Source organism: Psammomys obesus, unplaced genomic scaffold (genome assembly GCF_907164565.1).
Source record: "Psammomys obesus unplaced genomic scaffold, mPsaObe1.curated_primary_1811, whole genome shotgun sequence".
In the NCBI taxonomy this organism is placed as follows: domain Eukaryota; kingdom Metazoa; phylum Chordata; class Mammalia; order Rodentia; family Muridae; genus Psammomys; species Psammomys obesus.
In genome coordinates this window covers 1,545,165-1,570,486 of record NW_026592732.1, presented here as the reverse complement: position 1 = coordinate 1,570,486, position 25,322 = coordinate 1,545,165, and the positions used below count along the sequence as shown (strand labels likewise).

General features: G+C 56.4%; 3 protein-coding genes across 6 annotated transcripts in view; 2 read left to right on the top strand and 1 right to left on the bottom strand.

Annotated features, from left to right (window-relative positions):
* Ppp1r13l (protein phosphatase 1 regulatory subunit 13 like) overlaps positions 1-1,421 on the top strand; it is a 17,170-nt gene extending 15,749 nt beyond the window's left edge. For all 3 annotated transcript variants that reach the window (XM_055615462.1, XM_055615461.1, XM_055615463.1), the window contains 2 exons: positions 165-364; positions 830-1,421. In XM_055615462.1, the coding sequence (XP_055471437.1) occupies positions 165-364; positions 830-868 (239 nt within the window). In that variant the 3' untranslated portion in view covers positions 869-1,421. The remainder of the gene's footprint in view (positions 1-164; positions 365-829) is intronic.
* Positions 1,422-4,421: 3,000 nt separating this feature from the next.
* Ercc2 (ERCC excision repair 2, TFIIH core complex helicase subunit) lies at positions 4,422-18,136 on the top strand. The gene is made up of 23 exons (XM_055615472.1): positions 4,422-4,475; positions 4,696-4,795; positions 7,586-7,663; positions 7,738-7,800; positions 7,934-8,047; positions 9,181-9,297; positions 9,387-9,503; positions 9,845-9,968; positions 10,060-10,156; positions 10,243-10,376; positions 10,460-10,628; positions 11,094-11,212; positions 12,803-12,872; positions 12,945-13,014; positions 13,098-13,199; positions 14,231-14,294; positions 14,648-14,769; positions 15,640-15,732; positions 15,819-15,891; positions 16,069-16,139; positions 16,222-16,365; positions 16,479-16,622; positions 16,821-18,136. Exons 1-23 carry the CDS (start codon positions 4,471-4,473, stop codon positions 16,911-16,913), a joined length of 2,283 nt encoding a protein of 760 aa, XP_055471447.1. The 5' UTR covers positions 4,422-4,470; the 3' UTR covers positions 16,914-18,136.
* Klc3 (kinesin light chain 3) lies at positions 16,982-25,322 on the bottom strand. 2 transcript variants are annotated; one of them, XM_055615473.1, is made up of 13 exons: positions 25,233-25,322; positions 21,234-21,499; positions 20,212-20,442; positions 19,803-19,872; positions 19,285-19,504; positions 18,894-18,981; positions 18,705-18,806; positions 18,238-18,411; positions 17,811-17,901; positions 17,687-17,727; positions 17,503-17,609; positions 17,313-17,376; positions 16,982-17,167 (listed from the first exon to the last, which is right to left on the bottom strand). In XM_055615473.1, the coding sequence occupies exons 2-13, from the start codon at positions 21,489-21,491 to the stop codon at positions 17,096-17,098; spliced, it is 1,518 nt and encodes a 505-aa protein (XP_055471448.1). In that variant the 5' UTR covers positions 21,492-21,499; positions 25,233-25,322; the 3' UTR covers positions 16,982-17,095. The 2 variants fall into 2 exon arrangements, with proteins under 2 accessions (XP_055471448.1, XP_055471449.1); XM_055615474.1 differs by lacking the exon at positions 25,233-25,322 and adding an exon at positions 21,724-21,797.

Below are 25,322 nucleotides of genomic sequence, written 5' to 3'. Positions count from 1 at the left end.
CGGCCTGACAGCCTGGCCCTGTCCTCCATGTGGCTGTTCCCAGCCCCAGCCTGACAACCTGGCCCTGTCCTCCGTGTGGCTGTGTTCCCGGCCTGACTGCCTGCCCCTGTCCTCCGTGTGGCTGTGTTCCCAGCCTGACTGCCATGCTCCTTATGTGTTTTCAGATGTTGAGCAGAGCATGGGGCTGATGCACAGCGGAGTTGTGTATGCGCTCTGGGACTACAGCGCCGAGTTCGGGGATGAGCTCTCCTTCCGGGAGGGAGACTCGGTCACCGTGCTCCGGAGGGACGGGCCGGAGGAGACCGACTGGTGGTGGGCTGTCCTGCACGGCCAGGAGGGCTACGTGCCACGCAACTATTTCGGGGTGAGCCCAGAGGGGATCCAGTGGGCCAGGCTGATCTGTGGTGTGAGCACTTTGGAGGCGGAGGCAGGGCTTGCCAGCCTGGGCTCCATTAGTAAGTGTTAGGTTAACCTGAGCTACAAATGGGTTTCTCTCTCTGTCTCTCTCTCCTTCTTTGTCACATTCGCACACACACACACAGTTGATTATGACAGCGGTGAAGGAGTCTAGAAGAATCCATTATTGGGTGTGCAGGGGTGTGAGCTGAGGGACCCCTTTCACATAGGAAAGTGATGGTAACAGCCTCGAACAGGTTCCGCCACATCTTCCTTGTTTGGCTCGTGCTTGTGCTTAGTGGGATGTTTTGATTGTTCAGGGGTGTGGCTGGTGGTTAGATGGCAGGCCCCACCCCCCCCCCCGCCCCGCAGTCTTGGGGGGGCATAAGTGGGGCGGAGCTCCTGGTGTCTGATGGTTGTCGTCTTCTCTTAGCTCTTCCCTAGAGTAAAGACACAGAGGAGCAAAATCTAGCAGGAATGAAGGAGGAAAAGTGCTACGGAGAAAAGTGCAAGCCAGCCTGCCTTCCACCAGCCCTACCCCATCCATCTACTGCGGAGTTTACCTGCACCCTCATCTCCAGGGGGTTCAGCCTCCACCAGAAGTTCTCTGCTTCTCCGGGGGCTCAAGGGAGGGCAGCCCCAGACTGAAGATTAGGATGCTGCCTTAAGCGTTGGAGTTAGGTGGGCTGGGGACCTTTGGAAACAGGAGACCCACCCAACCACCCCAGCACACACACTTGCCAAATCAGATCTGGTCCAAAGTGCCTCTGACTGCCAGCAAGCCACTTCCCTTTCCCGGCTGAGCCTGGGAGGGTGACCCACCCCTTCATTTCTCTGAGTCCTTTCCCTCTCTCTCCCAGCAGCCCCCATTCCTTCCAGCAGCCTTGGGCCTGGGTGAGGCTCATGGTTCCTCAGCAAGCAGTCTGCCCCTCTCCCAATCCAAGTGCCTTCAGACCATGTGGCTTGATGTTTATAATGACACGGGAAGCTGTTTCCTTTCTAAATAAAGGTAGTTTGCACAGAAATGAACATCATTTTGATTCTGTTCAGACTACATGAATGCTGTCTATGCTAGTTAGTGCTCGTCAGTGTGACAACCTAGACAGGACTGCTCTCAGAGAGGGCCTGTATGTTTATTATATTGTTAATTTTTTGAAACAGGATGTCACTAGGTAGCCTAGCTTGGATCTTGCTACATAGACCAGGCTGGCCTCTAGCCTCCTTTTTCCTCTCAAGTGCTGGAACTAAAGATGAATGTCACACCCAACCTTCTTAAAGATTTTGAAACAGCGTTTTATTGTGCAGTTTAGGCTAGATTTAAACCTATAATTCTGTGCCTCAGACCCTGCAGGAGCTTGAGGTGACAGATGTGTGCCACCATGACCAATTACCATTTATTTATTTACCAAAAGTCAAAGGAAGCGTTTTAGTCACGTGACCACATTAGGAAGTGGAGCAAACCAAAAAGGTCCAATGAATAATTTTTTTTTGAGACAGGGTTTCACTGTGTAGCCTTGGCTGTCCTGGCTAGACCAGGCTAGCCTCAAACTCAGAATGATCCTCCTGCCTCTGCTTCTCAGAGTGCTGGGATCAAAGATGGGTGCCACCATTGCCCAGCTGTGAATAAAAAATTTTAAAAGGGAAATAAATAAGGTCTGGTGTCACCTCCCCCATGTCCATATTCAAGGTCCTGACATGAGGTTTAATTTTAGAGAGCGATCGGGGCGAGGTGGCACATGCCTGTAATCCCAGCACTTTGGCAAAGGCAGGTGGGTTTCTGAGTTCAAGGCCAGGCTGGGCTACAAAGTGAGTCCAGGACAGCCAAAGCTACAACCCCATCTCAAAAAAAGCAAACAAATGAAAAAAGAAAAAGTTTAGATGGCAAGAGGCATGTATGACTAAGTTGCTGGACATTGGCAAGGTGAGGTCCTGCCTCTCACTGACCAGTTGGTATCAGGGCTCTACTCTGTCCTGGTTTGATACATGATCAAAATGGTGTAGACTCTCAAACCAAGGTTCTTCACAGACTGGCACCAGTGTGAGAGAGCAAAAGGAGATGTGTTCAATTCGACATTTTGGAGAGTAGAGAAATCCTCATTAGAAGCTGAAATCTGAGAGCTGCCAAGATGGCTCAGCAGGTAAATGCGCTCACTAGCCTGCCAGCCTGAGTTCAATCCTCAGGCTCTGAATGCTGGAATGAAAGAAACCATTCCTGCAGGTTCTCTGACAATCACAATCATGTCCATGTAACCAATAAATAAATAAAATAATTTAAAAAAAAAAAAGAAATAACAGCATGTCATCCAGCCCCTCGGGAGCCTAAGGTGGTGAGTCACAAGACTGAGACCAGCCCTAGCTACAGAGCGAGCTCCAGGCCCATTTGGGTTATGCAGTGGGACTGTTTCCATAATCAGTGGGATAGGGTGAAGGTGGGTGGCTCTTGCCTTTTGACAGGTGGTGGAAGGAAAGGACTGCAGGTTCCCTCTCTGCTCCACACACCTTGACATGCTCACCCTCACCATATACCCAAACAATAAAGGAAGAAAATGTGGGTGTACGGTGCGTGTCTTTAATCCCAGCCTGTGTCAGAAAGAGGCAGGTGACACTCTGAGTTGGAGGCCAGCCTGACCTGCAGAGTTTCAGGACAGCCAGGGCTACAGGGCTACACAGAGAAACCCTGCCTTGAAACAAAACAAAAACAAAGAAGAAAAAAGAAAACATGATTAAAAGGGGCACTGAGGAGCCAGGCCTGGTGGCTCACCCCTGTAATCCAGCACTCGGGAGGCAGAGACAGGCTAATCTCTGTGAGTTTGAGCCAGGACAGCCAGGACTACAAGAGAAACCTTATTTCAACCCCTGCCCCAAAAGAGGAGCACTGGTAAAGTGCTTTTTTTAAAATATACATATTTATTATTGGTGGTTGGTTGGCTTTTTCATCTCATTTATTTGTTTGTTTGCTTTTGAGACAAGGTTTCATATAGCCTAGACCAGCCTTGAGCTCGCTAAGTACCAAGGGTACTGCCTCTACCTCCAGAGTGCTGGCGTTACAGGAGTGCACCACCACACCCTTCATAGATGTCTTCTTGAGACAGGGTTTCACTCAATAGCCCAGCATGGCCTCCAGTTTGCAAACCTCCTGCCTCAGTCTCCTAAATCCTTAGATTACAGACGGGAGTCCCACATCTGGATTTTAATTAATTAATTGATCCTTTAAAGATTTATTTTTATGGCTTTAAAAAAGTGTATGTGTGCATTTGGGTGAAGGTCTCCTGGGAAGCCAGAGGTACGGGATCCCCCGGAGCTAGCCTTAAAGGCAATTGTAAGCTGCCTGATGCAGGCGCTGGGAACCGAACCTCAGTCCTCTCCAAGATCAGAAAGTGTTCTTAACCGCCAAGCGGTCCCTCCAGCTCCTTAATTAATGAATTTCTAGAGTAGGGGCTCAATAAACGGGAGGAGCTGTTTTATAGTTTTTTTAAATTTATTAATTTTTATGTACATTGGTGTTTTGACTGCACATTTATCTGTATGAGGGTGTTGGATCTTCTGGAACAGAAATTACAGACAGGTGTGAGCTGCCATGTGGGTGCTGGAGATTGAACCCAGGTCCTCCTGAAGAGCAGCCAGTGCTCTTAACAGCTGAGCCGTCTCTCCAGCCCTGTTTTATAGGTTTCTTAAGTCTAGACACCGGTCTTTTATAAGTACATGTTTGTCTGGTACAGCTACGCTATTATAAGTGAAGGGCTCCGAAAGGCCTCCACTTTCTCTGTTATTTTCTCTTAAACCCTAGTCACCACTTGGACAACCGGAACAGAACCGTTTGTCAAAGAACTCCATCGATTCTCTCGGCTCTCTCCCACATTCTGTTTGCAGTCCTCGGCGATCCTTAGCGATGCCTCGGGCACCGCCTCTCCCCAGAGCCCGCCCTCTGGCCTCTATGCGCACGCGCCAGTTTTCTGATTGGAGGAGTGGCGGGGGGATCCAGCCAATGGCGTCTCGAGGGAGGTGTAGCTCTCGGGGCACGCCCCCTCGTTGAATATTCAGGAGGCGGGAGAGTGGACGCCACGGCCAGCCGCCATGAAGTGAGGGGGGGGGGGGGATAGTGGACTGCGGTCTGTGCTGCGGTGGGCGATGGGGCGGTCGGTGGGCGTCGCCGGGGCCTGGAAGCGGCCCAGGGAGGCTGCGGAGTCCCGCCCGGGTGGCTTCGGGGTCCGCGGCGGGGAGCCGCCTTGGGGGCGGGCGGGCGGCGCGGAGGCCGGGGCGGCCTGAGAGCACGGGGCACCGACGCTTCGCCGCCGCCAGGCTCAATGTGGACGGGCTGCTGGTCTACTTCCCGTACGACTATATCTACCCGGAGCAGTTCTCCTACATGCTGGAGCTCAAGCGCACGCTGGACGCCAAGGTGGGTTTTGAGGCCGCGGACGGCCGCTCTCTGCGCTCTGTTGGCTCCCGCTGCCTGACGACCTGGTCGAGGCCTGAGCCTTGCAAGTCCCAGTACCCAGGCAGGAGCGTCGCTGCGAGTTTGGAAACCAGCCTGGGCTAGACCGTGAGACCTTGTCTCAGCAACAACAAAGTAATAATAGGACTGGGAGTGTAGCTCAGTTGGTAGCGTGCTTGCCTGGCCAGCGTGAATGAAGCTCTGGGTTCCATTCCGGCACCACATAAACTGAATGTGACAGGGATTCCAGTAGCGGGGAGACTAAGGAAGGATTGCTCGACTTTGAAGGCCACCCTGGATTTCACAGTGAGTCCAGGCTAGCTATATAGGGAGACTCTGGTTTTGAAAAGATTTAAATAATATGGGAAGAGAGGGCTGTGCTTCAGTTGGTAGAATGCTTGCCTAGCGTGCTCGAATCCCAACAGTGGACTAACCCGGCATGAGATGATGCATGCCTGTAACGCCAGCCCTGGGGAGGCTGCGACAGGAGGATCAACGGGAGTTTGCAGCCAGTCTAGTTAAGTTCCAAGCTAGCCAGGGCTATATATATGCTGGCAAGATGGCTCAGAAGGTGAAGGACTTGCTGTGCAAGTGTGGAGGTTGCTCCCGGGACCCATGTAAAGATGTAAAGGTGGGGGAAAACCACCTCCACACAGTCGTCCTATGACCTTGACATGTGTACCCACAACCACACATCATGAACACACACACCTTATAATAGTAACCACAGGATTTGATAACCGCTACAAGGCCGAGTGTCTAAAGCCCAGTCTTAGGGGCTGGATTTAAAGCCTGGGTCTGTGGGTTTCCAGCTGTGCACTGGCAGGCACACCATTTAACCAAATGCCAGTTTCCACCCCTGGGAAGGGAAGCTTTGCTTTTTTAGGAAGGGGCACTGGAGGTGCAGTGTGGTTGGTGCTTGAGCCAGGCCTTGTGTTTCCAGCACCGTGTAAAAACAGGCCTCTTCACTCCAGTAATCCTAACACTCAGGAAGTGGAGGCCGGAGGATCAAAAATTCAAATTCATCCTCGGGGACAGTAGTGTATCGGGGCCAGGCACGGTGGGGCGTGCATTTAATTACGGCACTGCAGGAACAGGAAGAGCTCTGTGACTTGGTCTGCAGCCAACCAGCATGCTGGACAAGTAAACATACCTCCAGCTACGTCCCAGTCCACTTTGTACTGTTAGGAGACAGGGCCTCACTGCAGACTCTGCGGTCCAGGCCGGCGGACACTGATCTTAGCAATCCTCCTGCCTTGGGTTCCTGTCTTGGAGGAGGAGTTGGAGTTGGTGGTGGTCATCCTGGGGTACGTGAGCTGCTTTAAAAAACACTGCAGAGATGGGCTGGAGAGATGGCTCAGAGGTTAAGAGCGTTGTCTGCTCTTCCAGAGGTCCTGAGTTCAACTCCCAGCAACCACATGGGGGCTCACAACCATCTATAATGAGATCTGGTGCCCTCTTCTGGTGTGAAGTTGTATGTGTAGACAGAATATTGTATACATAATAAATAAATCTTTAAAAAAAAACAAAACAAAACACTGCAGAGGTGGCTCAGTGGTTAAGAGGGCTTGCTGCTCTTCCAGAGAACCCTCGCTCAATTCCCACAGCCATCTGCAGCTTCAGCTCCATGGGATCCTGCTTTCTCTTCCGGCTTCTGCAGGCATCTGCATACCCTAGCATACGTATATACACATATAAATTAACTTTTTTAAAGATGGAGCTAGTGAGTGCCTTCCTAGGTTGTTGTGAGAACTGTGCCATTTCACACATGAAAGGTGACTGTTTGCAACTCAGTGTAATTGTGTGTGTTTGTGTATATGTATGGGCACTAATAATTAAGCCAACATTCTGGAAGGGTTCAGTATATAGGGGTCAGAGGACAACTTTGTGGAGTTGGTTCTTTCCTTTCACTTTTGTTTTGTTTTTTTGAGACGGGTTCTCTATGTAGCCTGGTTGTCCTGGAATTCCCTCTGTAGACAGGCTGGCCTTGAACTCACAGACACCTGCCTGCCTCTGCCTTCTGAGTGCTGGGACTGCAGGTGTGCCACACCACCGGCTGGCTTCCTTTCACTTTTATGTAGGTTCTGGGGATCCTGGGGCCAGTCATGTTTACCTGCTACGCTATCTCGAAAGCTCTGAACACAAACTTACTTTTAAGTGGTTTTTTAAAATTAGAGTATGTGTATATGTGCTGTGATGTGCATGTGGAAGGCAGAGAGCAACTTCTGAGAGGCAGTTTTGTTTTTTCCTTCCATGTGTGTCACGGGGATTGAGCTCAGGTGGTCAGCTTGACCGTGGGCGCCTTTACTGGCCACGATCCCGTTAGTCCTCACACTCCTGCTCTGAGCAAGGCCTACAGGGCCACCTAGAAGCAAGGTTGCTGTGGCCCAGCGAGGTCAAAGTTCCTGCCATCTACTGGTCAGTAAGAGGGACACAGAAACAGGCAGCCTATAATCCCAGTGCTCAGGAGGTGGAGGAGGCAGGAGGATTGCCAAAAGTTCAAAGCCAGCCAGAAGTGCATAGCAAGAACTAGGTTTGCTAGGCTCCCTAGCAAGATCCTTTGGCGGGTGGAAATTGAGAATGAAAAATAAAAAACTCCACCAAAAAGGAGAAACAAAGATTGTCATTCCTGGGGCCCTGATGATGGTTCCCCTGCTGTGTGTGTTGTCTTGCTGTTCCTAGTGAGGGTCCCCAGAGTTTATGTTGATAAAGTTCTCAAAGCCTTGTCATGTCTCTTCTGTGCCCAACTTTCAGGGTCATGGAGTCCTGGAGATGCCCTCAGGCACCGGGAAGACAGTGTCCCTACTGGCCTTGATTGTGGCCTACCAGCGGGTGAGTGGGCTCTTGGGTTACTGGAATGAGAGGGGGAGGGGCTGGATAGGGCTGAGGTCACTTGTCATCCACAGGCTTATCCACTGGAAGTGACCAAACTTATCTACTGCTCACGGACCGTGCCAGAGATAGAGAAGGTGGGCATTGCGGACACACCCCTTGCTCTGTCCCCTCCCCTGGGCCTCGGTGGCCCCCAGTTGCTGCCCTCACTAGCCTGGCAGGCAGGGGCTTGTCCTGAGGTCCCTACCGAATGCTCCCTCGTCCAAGCAGGTCATAGAAGAGCTTCGAAAGCTGCTCAGTTTCTACGAGCAACAGGAGGGCGAGAAGCTGCCATTCTTAGGACTGGCTCTGAGCTCGAGAAAGAACCTGTGTATTCATCCAGAGGTGAGACTCTCATCTTCAGGCTACCCAGTACAAGCCCCAGAGTAAACCCTTTGTCAGTGTCAGGTGACCACGAATGGAACTCCCTTTTTAGTCTTTAGAAGACCTGTGCTGAGATCAGAAACTGCTGGCACGCCAACACGGTGCCTCAGAATTTCGCATTTGACCTTATAGGACAGGTCAAAGCGGTAGCTCAAAAGTATTGGTTATTTTGGTACACATGCAATATAAGTTAATTCATGGCAGCCTCGGGTCCCATCTGACAGTTTCCTTTGTGGGTATGCAGGTATTCCAAAACCCACACACATCTGGGCCCCAAAACACCACTGAGCCAAGTGCTTTCAGAGAAGGCCTACTCAGTGGATTTTTGTTTTGTGTTTGGGGGTTTTGTTTGTTTGTTTTAGAGAGAAATTTAGGCTTTTGGTTTTATAATTCTTTTTTGAATTTATGTGCATTAGTGTTTTGACTGCAAGTATGTCTGTGTGCGTGTTGGATCCCCTGAAATAGGAGTTTCAGTTGTGAGCCACCTCATGGTTGCTGGGAATTGAACCCAGGTCCTCTGGAAGAGCAGTCAGTGCTCTTAACCTGTGAGCCATCTCTCAGCCCCCAGGCTTTTTTATTTTTAAAAAATGTACATGTTGTTTGTGTGTATGTGTATGTTGTGGGGACATGCATTCCAGGGCACACATGTGGAGGTCAGAGGACAGTGTGTGGTAATCTGTCCTCTCCTTTCACTGTGGATCCTGGGGCTTGAACTCAGATTGTCAGGCGTGGTGGCAGACACCCTTACACTGTGATATGGATTGCCGCCGGGGCTTGGGTGTGCTAGCAAGCACTCTACCTACATTTGAGATATGCCCCTAGCTTCTTTTCACACGTTACTGTGAGATAGGGCCTTGGTAGGTTGCCCAGGCTGGCCTGAGCCTGCAGGCATGTGCCGCCATGCCCAGCTCTAGCTGTAGTGGGATCTTAGGAATGCTCCGAAGCTGACACCCATGCAGGAAGTCCTTCTAACAAATGGAGAAACAGGGAAAGTTCCCCGTGCCCCCAGAACCCCAGTGGACATACTACTCCTGGTGTTAGGAGACCCAGGTGTGCACCACCTCTGTTTTAAGCTGCCCCCTGACCCCCCCCAGGTGACACCACTGCGCTTTGGGAAGGATGTGGACGGGAAGTGTCACAGCCTCACAGCGTCCTACGTGCGGGCACAGTACCATCAGGATGCCAGCCTGCCTCACTGCCGCTTCTATGAGGTACAGGGGAGGGCCCAGGCCAGGGAGGGGGACCAGGGCTGTGCCGCTGCTGCTCTCCCTAACTCGGCTACCCTCTGGCCTTGCCCCAGGAATTTGACGCCCATGGACGCCAGGTGCCCCTCCCGATGGGCATCTACAACTTGGATGACCTGAAGGCCCTGGGGCAGCGGCAGGGCTGGTGCCCCTACTTCCTGGCTCGATATTCGGTGAAGAGCTGTTTTGTTTCCTTATGCGTTAGAATCTCACCTGTAGCGCAGGCTGGCCTCAAAGTTGGAATAGCCCTGCCTCAGGTTCCCAGCTTTTAGGGTTGTAGGCGTGAGCCATCATGCCCGTCCTTCTGTCGGCCCATCTGTCTGCTTGCATCCGTGCTCTGTTGTATCTTTGTTGACCTGGTTGGTCCCTGGGCTGTCTGTCTCCATCCTGTCACCTCTATTTGTGCCTTGAGTGGGGGTAGTCCTGTCTTGGCTTTCCATCCATCTGCTCTGCCTGTGTCACCTCTGTGGACCTGGGAAGGCGCGGTGTGGCAACCTTTCCTCCATGTGCCCAGATCCTGCATGCCAACGTGGTGGTTTACAGCTACCACTACCTCCTGGACCCCAAGATCGCGGACCTGGTGTCCAAAGAGCTGGCCCGCAAGGCTGTTGTGGTCTTCGATGAAGCCCACAACATCGGTGAGGAAGGTGCCAGGGTGCGGAGACAGCAGCTGCCCCTGCCCTCCCCACCTGGGCCTGGCTAAGCCCGCTCTTTCCCTCCCCCCCCCAGACAATGTCTGCATTGATTCCATGAGTGTCAACCTCACCCGCAGGACGCTGGACCGTTGTCAGGGCAACCTAGACACCCTGCAGAAGGCAGTGCTCAGGTATCCTCTCTGCCCCTTGTGCTTCCAGTGTCTTAGTGTGTGCCCTGACACCTGCCCCACTCCAGCCCCTCCCGTGTCCCCATCAGGATCAAGGAGACAGACGAGCAGCGGCTGCGTGAGGAGTACCGGCGCCTGGTGGAGGGGCTGCGGGAGGCCAGTGTGGCCCGGGAGACGGACGCCCACCTGGCCAACCCCGTGCTGCCGGACGAGGTGCTGAAGGGTGAGCGTGCCCCTCCCTTCCCCACCTCTGCCCTCCCCCTGGACCCGCTGACCCGCTGACCTGCTGACTCCGTCTCCCTGTAGAGGCAGTGCCAGGCTCCATCCGAACTGCTGAGCACTTCCTGGGCTTCCTGCGGCGCTTGCTGGAGTACGTCAAGTGGCGGCTGCGCGTGCAGCACGTGGTGCAGGAGAGTCCCCCTGCCTTCCTGAGCGGCCTGGCCCAGCGTGTGTGCATCCAGCGCAAGCCCCTCAGGTGTGGCCTGAAGCGGGGGCTGGGGGTCGGTAAGGGGGTCAGGTCAGGTCAGGGCTGGCTGTAGAAGGAGCCCATGGGGCTGTGGGGGGGTTTGCCCTTGATGCTGAGTGTTGCAGGCCTACCTGGTACTTCTGCAGCCGTGTGTGTGTGTGTGTGTGTGTGTGTGTGTGTGTGTGTGTGTGTGTGTTGGGAGGGTGGGGTTGCATGTGACAGTGTTTGTGAGCCTGGGGTCTGTGACGCTGGCTGTGGGGCTGTTTGGTAGAAGCTGGTGGCCATGAGTGTTGTTTGACAAGATTTTGCATGTGAGCAGTGAGCCTGTGCACTGTGTGCGCTCCAGCCTGGAATGGTCGCTCTGGGTGTCTCACACAGCTCGGGGGAAGGCTGGTCTCCAACAATGCCCAGGTTCCCCCGGGAAACAAGGCCCAGGGCCTGTTGCTTCCCACTCCTGAGCCCATCGCTTCTCAGGTTCTGTGCTGAGCGCCTCCGATCCCTGCTACACACCCTGGAGATCGCTGACCTGACTGACTTCTCCCCACTCACGCTCCTTGCTAACTTCGCCACTCTCGTCAGCACTTATGCCAAGGGTGAGCTTGCCTCTCTTGCCTCTGCCGGGCATGATTTGGGGGCCCAGCAGCGTCAGGTGGAGTACTAGCAAGGCTTGGGGATTCAAGCTGTTTTGAAGGCCTTGGGGAGATGAACAAAGCCCCTGAGTGCTGAAGCCTCGAGTTGAGTCATGTGTTCTGAGCTCCTGGTTCCAGAGGGGAGAGAGTGCGTGTGCAGGGGTAACACTGACCACAGGAATGCTACGGGGTCCCCTCCCCTTCAGCGCAGTGAGGAGTCCTTGTGTGTAACTGAGGAGAGTGGGGAGCCATGGCAGGTCTGGGCATGGGATGTACTTGGTGAGACTGTTGCTTTCGAGGTTCGTCTGGCAGGGAGAGGGGACAGGAAAGGGCGCTTCAGGAGAGCTGTGGGGGTGTAGAAGCGAGGGATGGGGGTATAAGCTGGTGCGCAGATGCCTGCCCTGCAGGAGGGCATTGTGAAGGCTATTGCTTAGGTCCATCTGTTGTGTCTCCATCCTTGTGTTGTGACAACCCCCACGCCCTGCAGCTTTATAGAGTTTTCAGGCTTATCCCTGGGGATTACTACTGTAGCCAGGAAACCAGGTCAGCTGGCACCCTGTGGCTGGGTCGGCCTCGGAAGTGGGGTCTCCTAGCAGCCCCACCCCAGGGCTGTTGGCAGCTGTCCGCTTCCTTCTGCTTTTAGCGCTCACCGAGCCCTTTCTCCTGGCCTTTGTTGTTCTCATTCCCCCCTCCTCCCGCCTCCAGGACATCACAGTCATTTAAACCTCCTTCCCTGGGCCTCCTGTCACTTGCCTGGCACCTTTAGCTCTCAGAAAGTCCCGCCTACCCACCCTGTGCAGGCCTGCCCCCTCCTCTATACCAGCTGCATCTGAGCATCGCTCTCTGGAGAGCTGTCTGCCCCGGTACAGTGGAGCCTTTCTAGGTGGCACTCAAGCTGTGTTGGTCACTGCTGTGTCCTTGGCAAGCACTGAACACATTGGACCTGATCATTTCTTGCCAAGTGAAACAGAATCTCTGAATGTATTCATTTATTCAGTCAACAAATGGGCCAGGCCCAGCACTGTGGAAGCAACAGGATATGAAAACAGCTTCATCTTCCCAGGAGTCACAGCCTGGAGGAGAATTAGGAGCAAAGATAATTCCAGAAGGTGACACCAGAAAGTGTGGCGGGCTGCAAGGAGCCTCCTAGTGTGCCCCTGGGGCAGAGACTCAGACAACCAAGTGGGCCCTGAGGGATGACTCACACAGCAGCTAGGAGCAAGGGACGGTGCAGGCCCGCTCTGTGTCGTGGAAGGAGTGGAGACTAGCCAGCTTGGGGTTCTACAGTCTCTCCCTGCTGCTGTGGGGAGCAGGTGGCAGAGTTGCCTGAGGCAGGCCAGGCCTGGCCTACCTGCAGGACCCCGAGGCAAAGCCACGGCTCCTCTGCTCCTGCACGAGAGCGTTTGCACAGCCCAGCCATGCAGAGGTGGGCAGGCTGGGGCTGGTTGGCATTCTGCTGCCTGGTTCTGCGATGAGATGGGGCGTGTCTGGGTGAGGCAACAGGTGAGCGTGGTAATGACCATCATGAGACTCAGCAGCCTCCCCCTCCACCAGGCTTCACCATTATCATCGAGCCCTTTGACGACAGGACCCCCACCATCACCAACCCCATCCTGCACTTCAGGTAAGCTGTAGCGTGTGGATGGGACAGGCTGCGCCCCGCCCCAGCCTGTGTGACCAGTGTGCTTTCCCACAGCTGTATGGACGCCTCCTTGGCCATCAAGCCTGTGTTTGAACGCTTCCAGTCCGTCATCATCACCTCTGGGGTGAGGCCTCTGTGCTATTCCTTCATGGAGGTCCTGGTCCCTGGCCTGTCCTACTGAGGTCTCCCTTTCTGCCCCTGCTGCAGACGCTGTCCCCACTGGACATCTACCCCAAGATCCTGGACTTCCACCCCGTCACAATGGCAACCTTCACCATGACGTTGGCCCGAGTCTGCCTCTGCCCAATGGTGAGGGAGTAAGATGGGGGACACCAGGACACCAGCCTCTTGGCTTCCACCCAGTCAGCCGGCTGCTCGGCCGAGGCGCCAGCTTGCTGGGTGGTGCCTGTATGGGAGGGCCGCTTCCCAGTGACCCGGGCCATAGTGCATAGACGTGTGCAGAGCGGACGCTGGTGAGACGCAGGCCTGGGCAGGTGGAGTTTGGTCACCCTCTTGGTCGGGGTGGCTCTGCCATGTGTCGTCCAGCTGGGACTCGGGTATGAGGCTCATTTTCTGAAGCCTGGGGCAGAACTACCCCCTTAGCCTCTGCTTTGCAGTTCAGAGCCCTGCAGCTTCCTCAGCTTGTCCCCAGCCTCCACGGTCTGTGGGCAGCATACAGCCAAGGGTGGCAGGGAATGCTGCCTGGCACAAGATCAGAAACCCCTTAAACCTCATGGGGTGTGTGTGACCCGATTGCATGCTTGTGGAGCATAAACTGTAGAGGGCCGTGCCAGAGGGTGGGCCTCCTGCCTCTGGAGCAGGGTTCCACTGTTTTCAGAACTGTGTCTTTTCTGGGACACTGTCTCTGACCACCCACTGGTACAGTGGCCCCGGAGGGCTGCTAGTGGAGTGTGTGCTGTGGGCTGACCTGGGTCTGGAACCTAAGCCTGGAGTGGGGGCCTGCTGAGAAGCACAGAGGGCCCTTCCCCGGGGCTGGTTGCTGTGTGATGTAGGCATTTGCCCAAGCAGTGCCGATCGTGGGCTTGGGCCATCTAATCACTCTCCATAAGGCTTTCCTGAGCTCAGGCCTTACGTGGTACAGGACTTGCCTAGCATGCAGTGGGCCCTGGTTCCATGCCGACTGTAACCTCAGAACTCAGCAAATGGGGCAGGGTACCCAGGATCACCTTGGCTACACAGAACTTCAAGAGGTGGGGACGAATAGCCTCAGGGAGGCACCTGGTCTCGAGGCCAGCCGAGGCTACGAGACGTCTTCTCAAGAAAGGGCACGACTGTCAGTCAGGTGTTGTGCCACATTGTCTTCACCCTGGCTCTTCCAGATCATTGGCCGTGGTAATGACCAGGTGGCCATCAGCTCCAAATTTGAGACAAGAGAAGATATTGGTGAGTCAGCTGTGGGCTTGGTTGAGATGGGTCTCGGGTGGCCTAGGGCCTGCTGCCACAGCAAGTCCCCAGCCTCTGTGGCTAGCACAGGCCTCCTTCCCACCCTCTGTGGGCCCACTGCCTCTTCACTTGGGGATCTGAAGCACCAGGCACGTCACTGCCCTCAGGGCCACTTAGGACATTGGAACACACAGCCACTTTCATGTCTCGTGCTGTCACGTGTTACGTGTCCTTGATGAAGCTTGGGGCGGGAAACAGCCCTGTAATATGGGAAGATGAACTGGGGATACAGGTAGGTGGCCTCACTGGGAGCCAGGAGAGGATTCTTTCTCTAACCTCCCCACTCTCCCTAGCTGTAATCCGAAACTATGGCAACCTCCTGCTAGAGATGTCTGCTGTGGTCCCCGACGGCATTGTGGCCTTCTTTACCAGCTACCAATACATGGAAAGCACCGTGGCCTCCTGGTATGAACAGGTATGCCTGGCCACCACTGCCCACTCAGTCCTGCGTCACTCCATTTCCACTGTGACACGTCACAGGGCCCATCCCCACCAGTGGGGACACCCCACCTTTGTGGCTCATGGGCTGTGCTGCTCTTGGGGTTCCTGCAGACTACATCCCCAGCATGCAGGCTTGGAGCTAGGGCATCCAGTGCTGAGCTTCAGGCTCTGAAAAGTCCGGCTGGACCAGAACTCTGGCTCCAGGAGCTCTCATACATGTTTGGATGAGGCCATGGGGTTCTGGTGCCACATGGGGGTGCAGGGCTGTTGGCGTTCTGTCCTGTGTCTGCACCAAGCCCAGCTCTCCGGCCGAAGTTGGAAAGGCACTGCAGAGTACAGACTAGGCAAGGTACCCGGTCTGCACTCCCCGGTGAGGGCCGCAGTGTTAGTTAAGTAGTAGAGCAGTTGATCCCCCGGTACTAGGGAAAAAGAGATTTGTTGGCCCGAGTGAGTGTGTCAAGGCCACAGAGCCCGAGACCCATCTGAACTCCGAGACATAGTATCAGAGTTTATGTTTTCCAAATCAGTTCCCTACCTAGCATTTTCAGTAGTGCACTGGCCGGCACAGGGAACCCCAGTTGAAGCCTCTGGAGCCTGGGTCTGTCCTGGTGGGCTGCCTGACTTGGCGAGTCCTCGATCACCACTGCAGTGACAGACCTGATCTCAGGGCAAGCCGGTTGGTCCTGCTGGAATTATGGTCAGGCCCTCCAACAGTCACTGGCCACGGTGGGCCCCACATGATGAGGCTGGATAGCTGGGGGCCCAGAGAAGGATCTCTATGGGAGGCACTGAAATAGTGTTTGGCCCTGTGTGGCCTGTGCCCTGACCTCCCTGCTATCCCCAGGGCATCCTTGAGAACATCCAGAGGAATAAGCTGCTCTTCATTGAGACCCAGGATGGGGCTGAGACCAGTGTGGCCCTGGAGAAGTACCAAGAGGTAGGTGCCTGGGACAGGTGGGGAAATGCCAACCGCCAGCAGGTGAGTGGGAGAGGGCTGAGGAGTGACTGCCTCCACCTCCCTAGGCCTGCGAGAACGGCCGAGGGGCCATTCTGCTCTCAGTGGCTCGGGGCAAAGTGTCAGAAGGGATTGACTTTGGTGAGTAGACCTGGCTCTTAGCCCAGTGGCCTGCTCTCCCTGCCGTCACTGCTCCCTTGGGGACCACTGGCCACACACAGGGATCTGTCCCCTTTCCCTCCCCTGGGGCAACTCTAAGCACACAGCTCCGCAGCAGCCAGCCCAGGGTGCACTGAAATCGTGCTGTCCTGTCCCCAGTGCACCACTATGGGCGGGCCGTGATCATGTTTGGCGTCCCCTATGTCTACACCCAGAGCCGAATTCTCAAGGTGAGCGGGGAGAGCTGTGGTGTCGGGAGGGAGGATCCTGGGGGAAGGGCAGGATCTCCATCTTAGCCTCCTCATCCCCCAGGCCCGCCTGGAGTACCTGAGGGACCAGTTCCAGATCCGAGAGAATGACTTCCTCACCTTCGATGCCATGCGCCACGCAGCCCAGTGTGTGGGGCGCGCCATCAGGGGCAAGACAGACTATGGCCTCATGGTCTTTGCTGACAAGGTGGGCTCAGGGCCTCTGGGCACCCCAGCTGAGCGGGCCCCACTTCTCCACAGAGTCCAGGGTGGTGGGCTCCAACCTGGGGTTTGACATCCTCCCCTCCCTGCTCCTCACAGCGGTTTGCTCGGGCCGACAAGCGTGGGAAGCTGCCTCGATGGATCCAGGAGCACCTGACGGACTCCAACCTCAACCTGACCGTGGATGAGGGCGTGCAGGTGGCCAAGTACTTCCTGCGGCAGATGGCACAGCCCTTCCACCGGGTGAGCCTTGGCTGCGTGCCCTTTCTCCCTCCTCCCAGGTGCAGTCTTCCTAGTCGCCTCAGGGTCCCCAGATCCAGAAGTAAGGGAGTGGACAGCCCAGGGGCAGATGAGAGCCCAGTGCCCTTTTTCTCCATGTCTGCACTCTACGTCATGTGGAGTGTGTGGCTGACACCTGTCCTTCACCTCTGTCCCCTGTAGGAGGATCAGCTGGGCCTGTCACTGCTCAGTCTGGAGCAGCTGCAGTCAGAGGAGACGCTACGGCGGATTGAGCAGATCGCACAGCAGCTCTGAAGGCAGGACTGCGGCGTGGTGCCTGTGGCTCCCTGGAAGGTCCCAGGGCCCACAGGCAAACACCCAGCGCCAGTGTACAGCCTTTAATTGCAGGGAGGCTAGCAGGACCCCGATGCGCAGGTGCAGCGCGGGGGACCACCCACCACCCTTCCCTGAGAAGCTGGCCGCTCCAGCTGGTCCACTTAGCGCGGGCTCAGGTCCTGCGTGCTGGCGCTGAGGGTCCGAGGGGCGTCACTCAGGTGCCGAGTTGAGAGCTGGGGACAGGCACAGGAGTGGTTGGAGTTCTTTTCCAGTTGACCCTGGGGCCATCTCATGCCCCGACCCACTAACTGGCTCTTGAGTCCTCAGGAGAAAGCCCCACCTTTCCTGTCTCGCTGAGCCTGTCACCGGCCCCCTCACCTGCGTACTGGCCGCCCTGGGGCCATCCACGTTCAGCATATTAAGGGACATGGCTCTCTTCATCCTTCAGAGGAGGCCAAGGAGACAGGAGTGAGTCAGGGAAGGACTACAGCACCCTGGCTGACCAGCGTCACAGAGAGAGATGCCACAGAAGGTACACGACAGACTACTGACCTCGCCCAGCACTCACCCTGCAGCCCCTGCCATGCCCTGGCCTCGGAGGCGGGAGACCAGCTTCTCACTTCCGCGCCGGATAGACTCTCGGAGCTTGGAGAAGGAGCTGCTCCTACGTAGGACCTAGGAGGGAGGCACAGTGACATGTGGGGGCCACATAGACCAGGCCCAACAAGGACCTGAAGGCAGAGCCTGCTTACTTGTTGCTGTGCTTCGCCGGCTGTGCCTGCAGGGGGCGCTCCTGTGGGAGAGAAGGGCCATGAAGGTGGGCCTGATGGACACCACACAGGAGGGTGGGCAGGAGGGAGTAGGGGGTCGGCTCACCAAGTGGGGCAGGCAGGGCCTCCTGGCTGAGGATCTCCTTGTACAGCTCCTCTGCCTGCTGGTACTTGTTCTGCTTCAGGTAGGCTGAGGCCTGCAGGGAGGGCCGGGGCAGGGTGTGGACCTCTTGTTGAGACCTGGGAACTTCTCAGACCTGCCTGCCTTCCCCAGCATCCTGCCTCGGCTTACTACAGTGCAGAGCACTGGCCTGAAGGCCAGACCGCTTGCCACTGAGCCCCACCTCTGTGCCTCTGTCTCCCACCTCAGTGGGTGAAGGGTTAGCGGGCGCCCACCACGACCACAATAAAGCTTGGCACAGGATTCTGTGAGCTGGGGTTTGCTTCTGTTTTTTTGTACTGAAGAACCTGCAGGAGCCTGTGGTCTCTTCCCTACCCACAGTTCCCCAGGACAAGCTCTGCCCATGCCTCACCAGATTGTTCTTGGTCTTGGCCACATTGGGGTCATGTGGTCCTCCCAGGGCCTCGTAGATGCTCAGGGCCCGGGCGTAGTGCCGCTCCACATCCTGAAACTTGCCCTGGTTCTGGCACAACAAGGCCAGGTTGTTGAGCTGCTTAGCCACATCAGGGTGGTCAGCACCCAGGACCTGGGGTGCACATAAGCCATCTGTCACACAAGGTGGCCCTTGCGATGCCACTGTTGTGCCAAGTTCACAGGCTGGGAATGTAGGCCCAGAGTGGAAGCTACACTGGGTATGGGGATTAGTGAGGCCAGAGGTCATGGGGTGCTGAGTCCAACAGTCAGCTTAGAGGTATGAGGTAGTCAGGGCGGGAATATAAGCTCATCAAGGTGGTGGGGCACGGTGCTCCAGGCTCAAATAAGGGGAACTTGCCACCAAATTCCAAGGTGCACCAGGTATTATGGCCTGAGGTACAGCACCTTCTCCCGGATCTCCAGGGCACGCTGGCATAGGGGCTCTGCCTCCCGGTAACGCCCACGTTTTCCATAGAGCACAGCCAGGTTGTTGAGGGTGGCAGCCACCTGCAGGGGGTCAGTTGGCAGAGGAGGAGGGCCCTGCAGCCCAGCCCAGTCCACCCCTATCCCACCATCCCTTCCCGAACTGCTCACCGCGGGGTGTTCGGGACCTAGAGTCTGCTCCCGGATCTGCAGGGCGTCCTCAAGAAGGTCTGTGGCCTCTTTGTACTTGTTCTGGTCCCTGCAGGACAGGGATGGAAGGCTGGGGTCATGGGCTGGACTGAGCCAGGAAGCAGCAGCAGCCTTAAGGGGTCCCCTTGTCGGCCCACACCTCCCAGGCCGCTAGCTCTGGGTCCCCACACTGCCAACTCTGTCAAGCATCAGGTCTATGTTCCTTACCCACCCCGGCGCCCAAACGATGGACTCTCGCCCTCGCTGCCTTTCTAGGTTCTTTCCATTTTCTTGACCCTGTCATTCTGTTCCCACCAGGTGCTTTCCCTTGCCACCACTACCACAGACGGGGTCCCCGCCCAGTCACCCTCACCTATACACGAGGGCCAGGATGTTGAGCATGGTGGCCACATCAGGGTGGCAGTGGCCCGAGCTCCGCTCCAGGTCCTCCAAGGCCTGGCGGCACAGGGGGACCGCCACCTCGTAGCGGCCCTGGCCGGCGTACTGGATCACCAGGTTGTGCAGGGTCCGAAGGCGAGCCGGGATTTCATAGCCGCCCTGCTGCGCTGCTGCGGCCCCAGCTGCCTCGGGACCTGGCAGAAGTGTTGCGGACTCACATGCTGTGGGCGTCAGCCCGTGCCCACAGCCACCTTTTGCACTTTGGCCTGGTGCCAACGCGAGGCACCGGGATGTCAGGAGTGTCAGGTGCCAGAACTTGTGGCTTCCTACATCCCTGCTAACCAGGGCCACCTGCTGCATCTTCCGGACCCTGTCCTCTCCCATGCGCCGAGGCTCAGAGGCTTCGGGGTCCCTCAGGGCAAGGCTCCTACCCCAGGCTCTAGCCCTGGGGGTTACGCTCTAATGTGGTGCCTGGGGCTCCCACACACGCACCTTTCCTTTCCTCCTCTTCACTGGGGAACAGAGAGGCCAGGCTGTCTCGGCGAGGGGGGGACTCGGGCCTCTGTGGGGAACAGGAAAGAGTAATTCTGAGAATGGCGAGTGTTGGAGGCCAAGGCCCTGAAGCTACGTCAGGCCTGCCGGGGGAGCTTTCCGTTGTCTGGGGCAGGAGCTCGCCATGTACACCAGGCTGGCCTGGAACTCACAAAGTTCAGCTCAGCTCTGAGTTTGACCAAGGTGTGGGTCAGGAGGAGCCTTAGAGGTTTTGTGGAAGACCTAAGAGCTTGAGGGGCCTTTGGATGTGGGGATCTCACGTGCCTGAAGGACTGTGGGGTACTAAGGCCGAGGGCATCCAGGGCTCTGTGGAGGGCTGTGTGCGCCCTCTTCACCCTGCCCCTGCTACCTGGCTCTCCTCAGGTGGGTCATACTGCCGAAGCTGCCCTAGGAACTGGAGGTGGCTCTTCTCCTCCTCCAGCTGGGCCACAGCCTCCTCACTGGCCCGCAGGCGCCTCTGCGTCTCCTCCAGCTCCTCTCGGAGCCACGTGTTCTCCTGGGCTAGCCTCCGTGCCTGTGCCCGCAGCCTCTGCTTCTCAGCCTCTAACACACCCACGTGTGCAGACAGGGCCAGCAGCACCTGTCAGGCATTGCCACTGAGTAGGACTGGGTGCGCCCACAAACAGCCCCAGCCCAGGCACACTCACACACACTCATTCTACACAGGTAACCCCACAGCCTGAGGATACCCTACCGTGTGGCTCTGATAAAGTTAAGACTTTTCCAGCAACTAAATTTCACCTAAATCAGGCATAGGGTTCATTCCTATTTCATCTATGTAACCCAGCACCTGCCTAGAATATCCCCCCAACCCTGTGAAGGGCTGGGGCGTGACTCAGCAATAGAGCCCTTGCCTAGAATCCCCCAGTGAGGGGCTGGAGTGTGGCTCAGTGGTAGAGCCCCTGCCTAGAATCTCCCAGTGAGGGGCTGGGGTGTGGCTCAGTGGTAGGGACCCTGCCTAGAATCCCCCAGTGAGGGGCTGGGGTGTGGCTCAGTGGTAGGGACCCTGCCTAGAATCCCCCAGTGAGGGGCTGGGGTGTGGCTCAATGGTAGTCTCTGCCTACCATGAGTGAAACCCTGGATGTCATTCATAATAACAACCCCAACTCCCTCCAGGACCCTAGGTCCCACAGGAGAATCACATCTGGCACATGCAGAAATCTCATCCCTAATGCTTCCTTAGGGATGCAATCTCTGGCCTGCAGTTCCCCCTTCCAGGCCTGGCTCCTTCTGGCCTCTTATACTTCCTCCCTGTACCATGTCCCCCCATCCCTGGGCCTCCCCCACCACCTGACCCCACACACACACACACACCCCTCATCCCTGGTCCTCCTCCCTCCCAGGCTCAGGCTCCCCACCAGCCCCACACACCTGGGCCTCGCCCAGCCCCAGCTCGATGGCCTCCAGTGAGTGGTTCACCACCTGTTGCTTCTCTTCCAGCAGCTCCACACCAGCCACAGGCCCCGGTCCAGCCAGGGCGTCCTCCAAGCGGCCGGCCAGACTATGGTGCTCAGCCCGGAGGGCCTCCAGCCCCTGTACTACCTGCCGCGTCTGCCGCACCAGCTCCTCGGGGTTCAGGCGCTCTGGGCCCAGCCCTGTGCTTCCAAGGGCCACCACCTGCACAGACATGGCTGCTCCTGGGGCAGTGAGGTTGAGGGAGTCAGCCGCCGGGCCAGGCAGACTCCTCTCTTCACTCCAGCATCTCTCTGTCCACCCATCCCGGCCAGCTCTCCGCCCGAGCCCTTCCCATCCCGGGCAGCCTTCCTCCCAGTCTACCCCGAGGACAACGCTGAACTGTGCCAATCGGCCAGGAGGCCTGACAGCTGCTTCCCTCGGCCCCTCCACCCCACTGCACTCTCACCTGGCCCGGTCCCCCCGCCCAGGTCCCCAGACACCCCGGCTTGGAGCTGCCAGCCGGCTAAGCGCCCTGGGACCCAGGCGCCACCTCCACCAGGCTAGGGGGCGGAGCGTGTGGAGGCGGCAGGCTCCCGGTGAGCTCATTCTGAGGGTGTTTTTGTGAGGAACCAGTCCGGCCACTGGGGGTGGCGGGGCAGAGGGGAGGGATGAGGGATGGAAAGAGAGGAGGAGAGCAAAGGGCTGGAGCCCGGATGGGGTGAGGGCTTCTGAGAGGGCTGAACGTCAGCTCCTGAGCTTGGCAAAACCTTGGGGGAAGAACTAGGGGCCCCAACCCGGGCGGCCAGCAGTGGCCATGCGATGCCGGCGAACTGGTGAGGGGTGGTGGCATGTTTAAATGTGGGTAACCAAATCAGAGGCTCAGAGGGTGAACCTCACAGACACATACCAACCACTCAAACACACCTCAGCAAACTTACATAAAACTAACCCCCCCCTCCCTCTCTCATTTTTTTATTATTTTTTTAAACAGGGTCTTACTATGTAGCCCAGGCTGGCTTAGAACTCACAGAAATCCACCTGTCTCTGCCTTCAGAATGCTGGGATGAGAGGTCATGTGCCACCTGCTAGCCTTTTAAGAGAGGTTTTTAATTCGTTTCTTGGGATTGGGCCTCATATGTCCAGACTGGCCTGGACCCTACTATGTAGCTGAGGAAGACCTTAAACCACATGCACCGCCACACTCCATTTACGGGGTGCTGGGTGAACAGGGGTGTGGACATGCTGGGCAAGCACTCCCATTAACCAAGCCCCAGCTCAGGTCCTTCTGAAAGACCCGGTGGCAGACAGATTCCCATCCCAGACACAGCTCAACACACGCACTCCCTTCTTTGACACGCCCCTGAGCCCTCTCTGAACAAACACCATACATGTATTACCTCATCAGAGATACAACATAATAAAACAAAACAAACAAACAAAAAAAGCACGGCATGATACACACCGTCATCATAGAGGTACAGAACACACCACATTCTCTTCTTTTCAGAACACAGTTCAGAGCCAGGTGTGGTAGCACACACACATACTTCCGGCACTGGAGGCTGAGACAGGGGGATCATGGATCCAGGAGCTACAAACTCAGTTTTAAAAGAGAACACCTGGGCTGGAGCGGGGGCTCAGAGCACTGTCTGCTCTTCCTGAGGTCATGAGTTAAATTCCCAGCAACCACATGGCGGCTCCCAACCATCGATAATGAGACCTGGTGCCTCAAATAAAAATAAATCTTTAAAAGAGAACACCTGAGGACTCAGTAGGTAAGAGCCCTCATTCCTCCCGCACAGTGCCCATATGGTGGCTGCCAACCCCACTCAAGTTCCAGGGACCTGACACCCTCTTCTGGCCTCCAGGGGCAAGGCACACACACTGCGCATACACGCATGCTGCATGCAGACAAACGCTCATGTACATAAAATAAAAATAAGTCTTTCCTGGGTGGTGGGAGCACACACCTGTGATCCCAGCACTCAGCGGGCCAACCACTGCGAGTTCCAGGCCAGCCTGGTCTACAGAGCAATTTCCAGGACAGGCAGGGTAACAAAGAAAAATCCTGTCTCAGAAAAACAAAAACAAAATCTTAAGAGGAAAAAAAGACAGATGCTGGAAACACAGCTAACCAAGCACGGCCAAGGCTCTGGAGTCCATCCCTAGCACCAAAAGAAAACAAAACAAAAAGTTGAGGGATAGGTGCGTAATGCAAACCTAAGATCTGAGCTCTCGAGAGGCAGAAGATCAGGGTTCAAAGCCATCCTTGGCTAAACTTTCTTGCGGCACCTCAAGTGCTGGTTAGCAGACAGCACCCTTCTAGGGCCTGTTTGTTTGAGACAGGGTTTCTCTGTGTGGCCGTGGCTGTCCTGGAACTCACTCTATAGACCAGGCTGGTCTCAAACTCAGGGATCCACCTGTCTCTGCTTTCTGAGTGCTGGGATTAAAAGCGTGTGCCACACAGCCCGGCTTAAGAAATAATCCTCCATTATAGAGTTCTCTCTCTCTCTCTCTCTCTCTCTCTCTCACACACACACACACACACACACACACAAAACCCTACCATACACAGAGACACACAAGTAAGATCCTAGGAGTGTGTGAGGAACCCGGGAAGGCTCCACCTCACAAGCCACATATCTGGTTAGTCTTTTCACCGCAGGAGTTCAGGGAGAACCATCCTGACAGCAGCCACCCTGGCCCAGCGTGGGAGGGGAGCGCCATCCCCTCCTGCCCCTTGGCACAACCTCAGGCCCAATCAGACCACAGCTCAACCACAGCCACCTGCCATCAAGCTGTCCCCGGCATTCACGGGGCCCCCTCGAATGCCCACCCCACCTCGCAGAGGTGCCCCCTTCCCCACACACAGGGGGGCTTTGCCAGTGCACAGCAGGCATGCAGCGTGCACACACTCACACCACCTCGGCAAACCCCAGCTTGCAGACACAGTCACACACACAACCAGAGAGCCAACAGTCCGTGGCAGTCACGTATCACCAACACAAATCCACACACTCCACCCCCACACAGCACCCAGACCCCACCTGATTAGAGATTCCATTGCCTGGCCACGCGTGTGACCCAGCCACAGGGACAGCGCTGACCACAGAGCCAGCATCTCCCGGGCACACGTGTTAAGTACCGTGACAGTCCACATGAAACACACACACACAGGACACTCTGACAAGGTCGTCCGTATTCAGTCTATGCCATCACAGAGCGATACTGTAGTTCATCTCCCTTCTACACTTGTACCCACAGCCTGACCGTTGCCTTTTTTGTTTTTCGAGACAGGTTTTTGTCTGTGTAGCCTTGGCTGTCCTGGAACTCACTCTGTAGACCAGGCTCTCCTTGAACTCACAGGTGTGCCTGCCTCTGCCTCCCGAGTGCTGGGATCACAGGTGAGCATCATGATGCCTGGTCTCTATTTGTTTATCTTCCTTTATATAGTTACTGTGTGTGCAGGGACCCACGGAGGGTCAGAGAACTTGCAACCGGAGGGACTCCGTTCTCTCCTCCCACCTCGTCGTCCCTCTTTCCTTTTCTTTTCCTTTCTCCCTCTGACACTTTTACCCACAATCCGCCTTCCTTCTGTCTCTCTCCCTGGAGAAAGGGTCTCACTGCGCAGCCCAGGATGGCCTCCAACTCCGCGCCTCTTGCCTCAGTTTCCACAGTGTGCCCTGCCTGACACCTCTCTTTTGCACACCCCGGCGGGGGGGACCCTTACCATGCGCGTTTTGCACTCGCAGGCTGCAGCCGGCGACCCCCAGGCTTGGCCTGCCCCTCCCCGCGCCCGCAGAGACCCCGCACCCGACTGCGCGTCACAAGGCCCCGCCCCGCCCGCAGCTGTTTTCCTAGCCGGCCGGAGGCGGGCCCTGCGCGGCCGGTCTGGGACGCCAGGCCCGCGCACCCCTCTCCATCCCCGCCGACCCCTCGGGGACCCCACCGCCGCCGCCGCCCCGCCGCGCCCACCTGGACGCCGCCTGTCCGAACTGCCCGGTGGCGCGCAGACCCCAGCTGCTCCCGCTGCGCCGACGCCGGTCCCGGAGGCTCCTGGAGGCG

What these genes read in the sequence shown, in the direction of transcription:
- Ercc2 (XM_055615472.1), top strand. An exon ending in CCGTGCCAGAGATAGAGAAG is followed by an intron (nt 7,801 to 7,933) that starts GTGGGCATTGCG and finishes TCGTCCAAGCAG; the next exon opens with GTCATAGAAGAGCTTCGAAA. An exon ending in CCCAGAGCCGAATTCTCAAG is followed by an intron (nt 16,140 to 16,221) that starts GTGAGCGGGGAG and finishes CTCATCCCCCAG; the next exon opens with GCCCGCCTGGAGTACCTGAG.
- Klc3 (XM_055615473.1), bottom strand. Translation starts at nt 21,491, where the DNA reads ATGTCTGTGCAGGTGGTGGCCCTTGGAAGCACAGGGCTGGGCCCAGAG. An exon ending in TGAAGAGGAGGAAAGGAAAG is followed by an intron (nt 19,505 to 19,802) that starts GTGCGTGTGTGG and finishes CACTTCTGCCAG; the next exon opens with GTCCCGAGGCAGCTGGGGCC. An exon ending in TAGGTCCCGAACACCCCGCG is followed by an intron (nt 18,807 to 18,893) that starts GTGAGCAGTTCG and finishes GACCCCCTGCAG; the next exon opens with GTGGCTGCCACCCTCAACAA.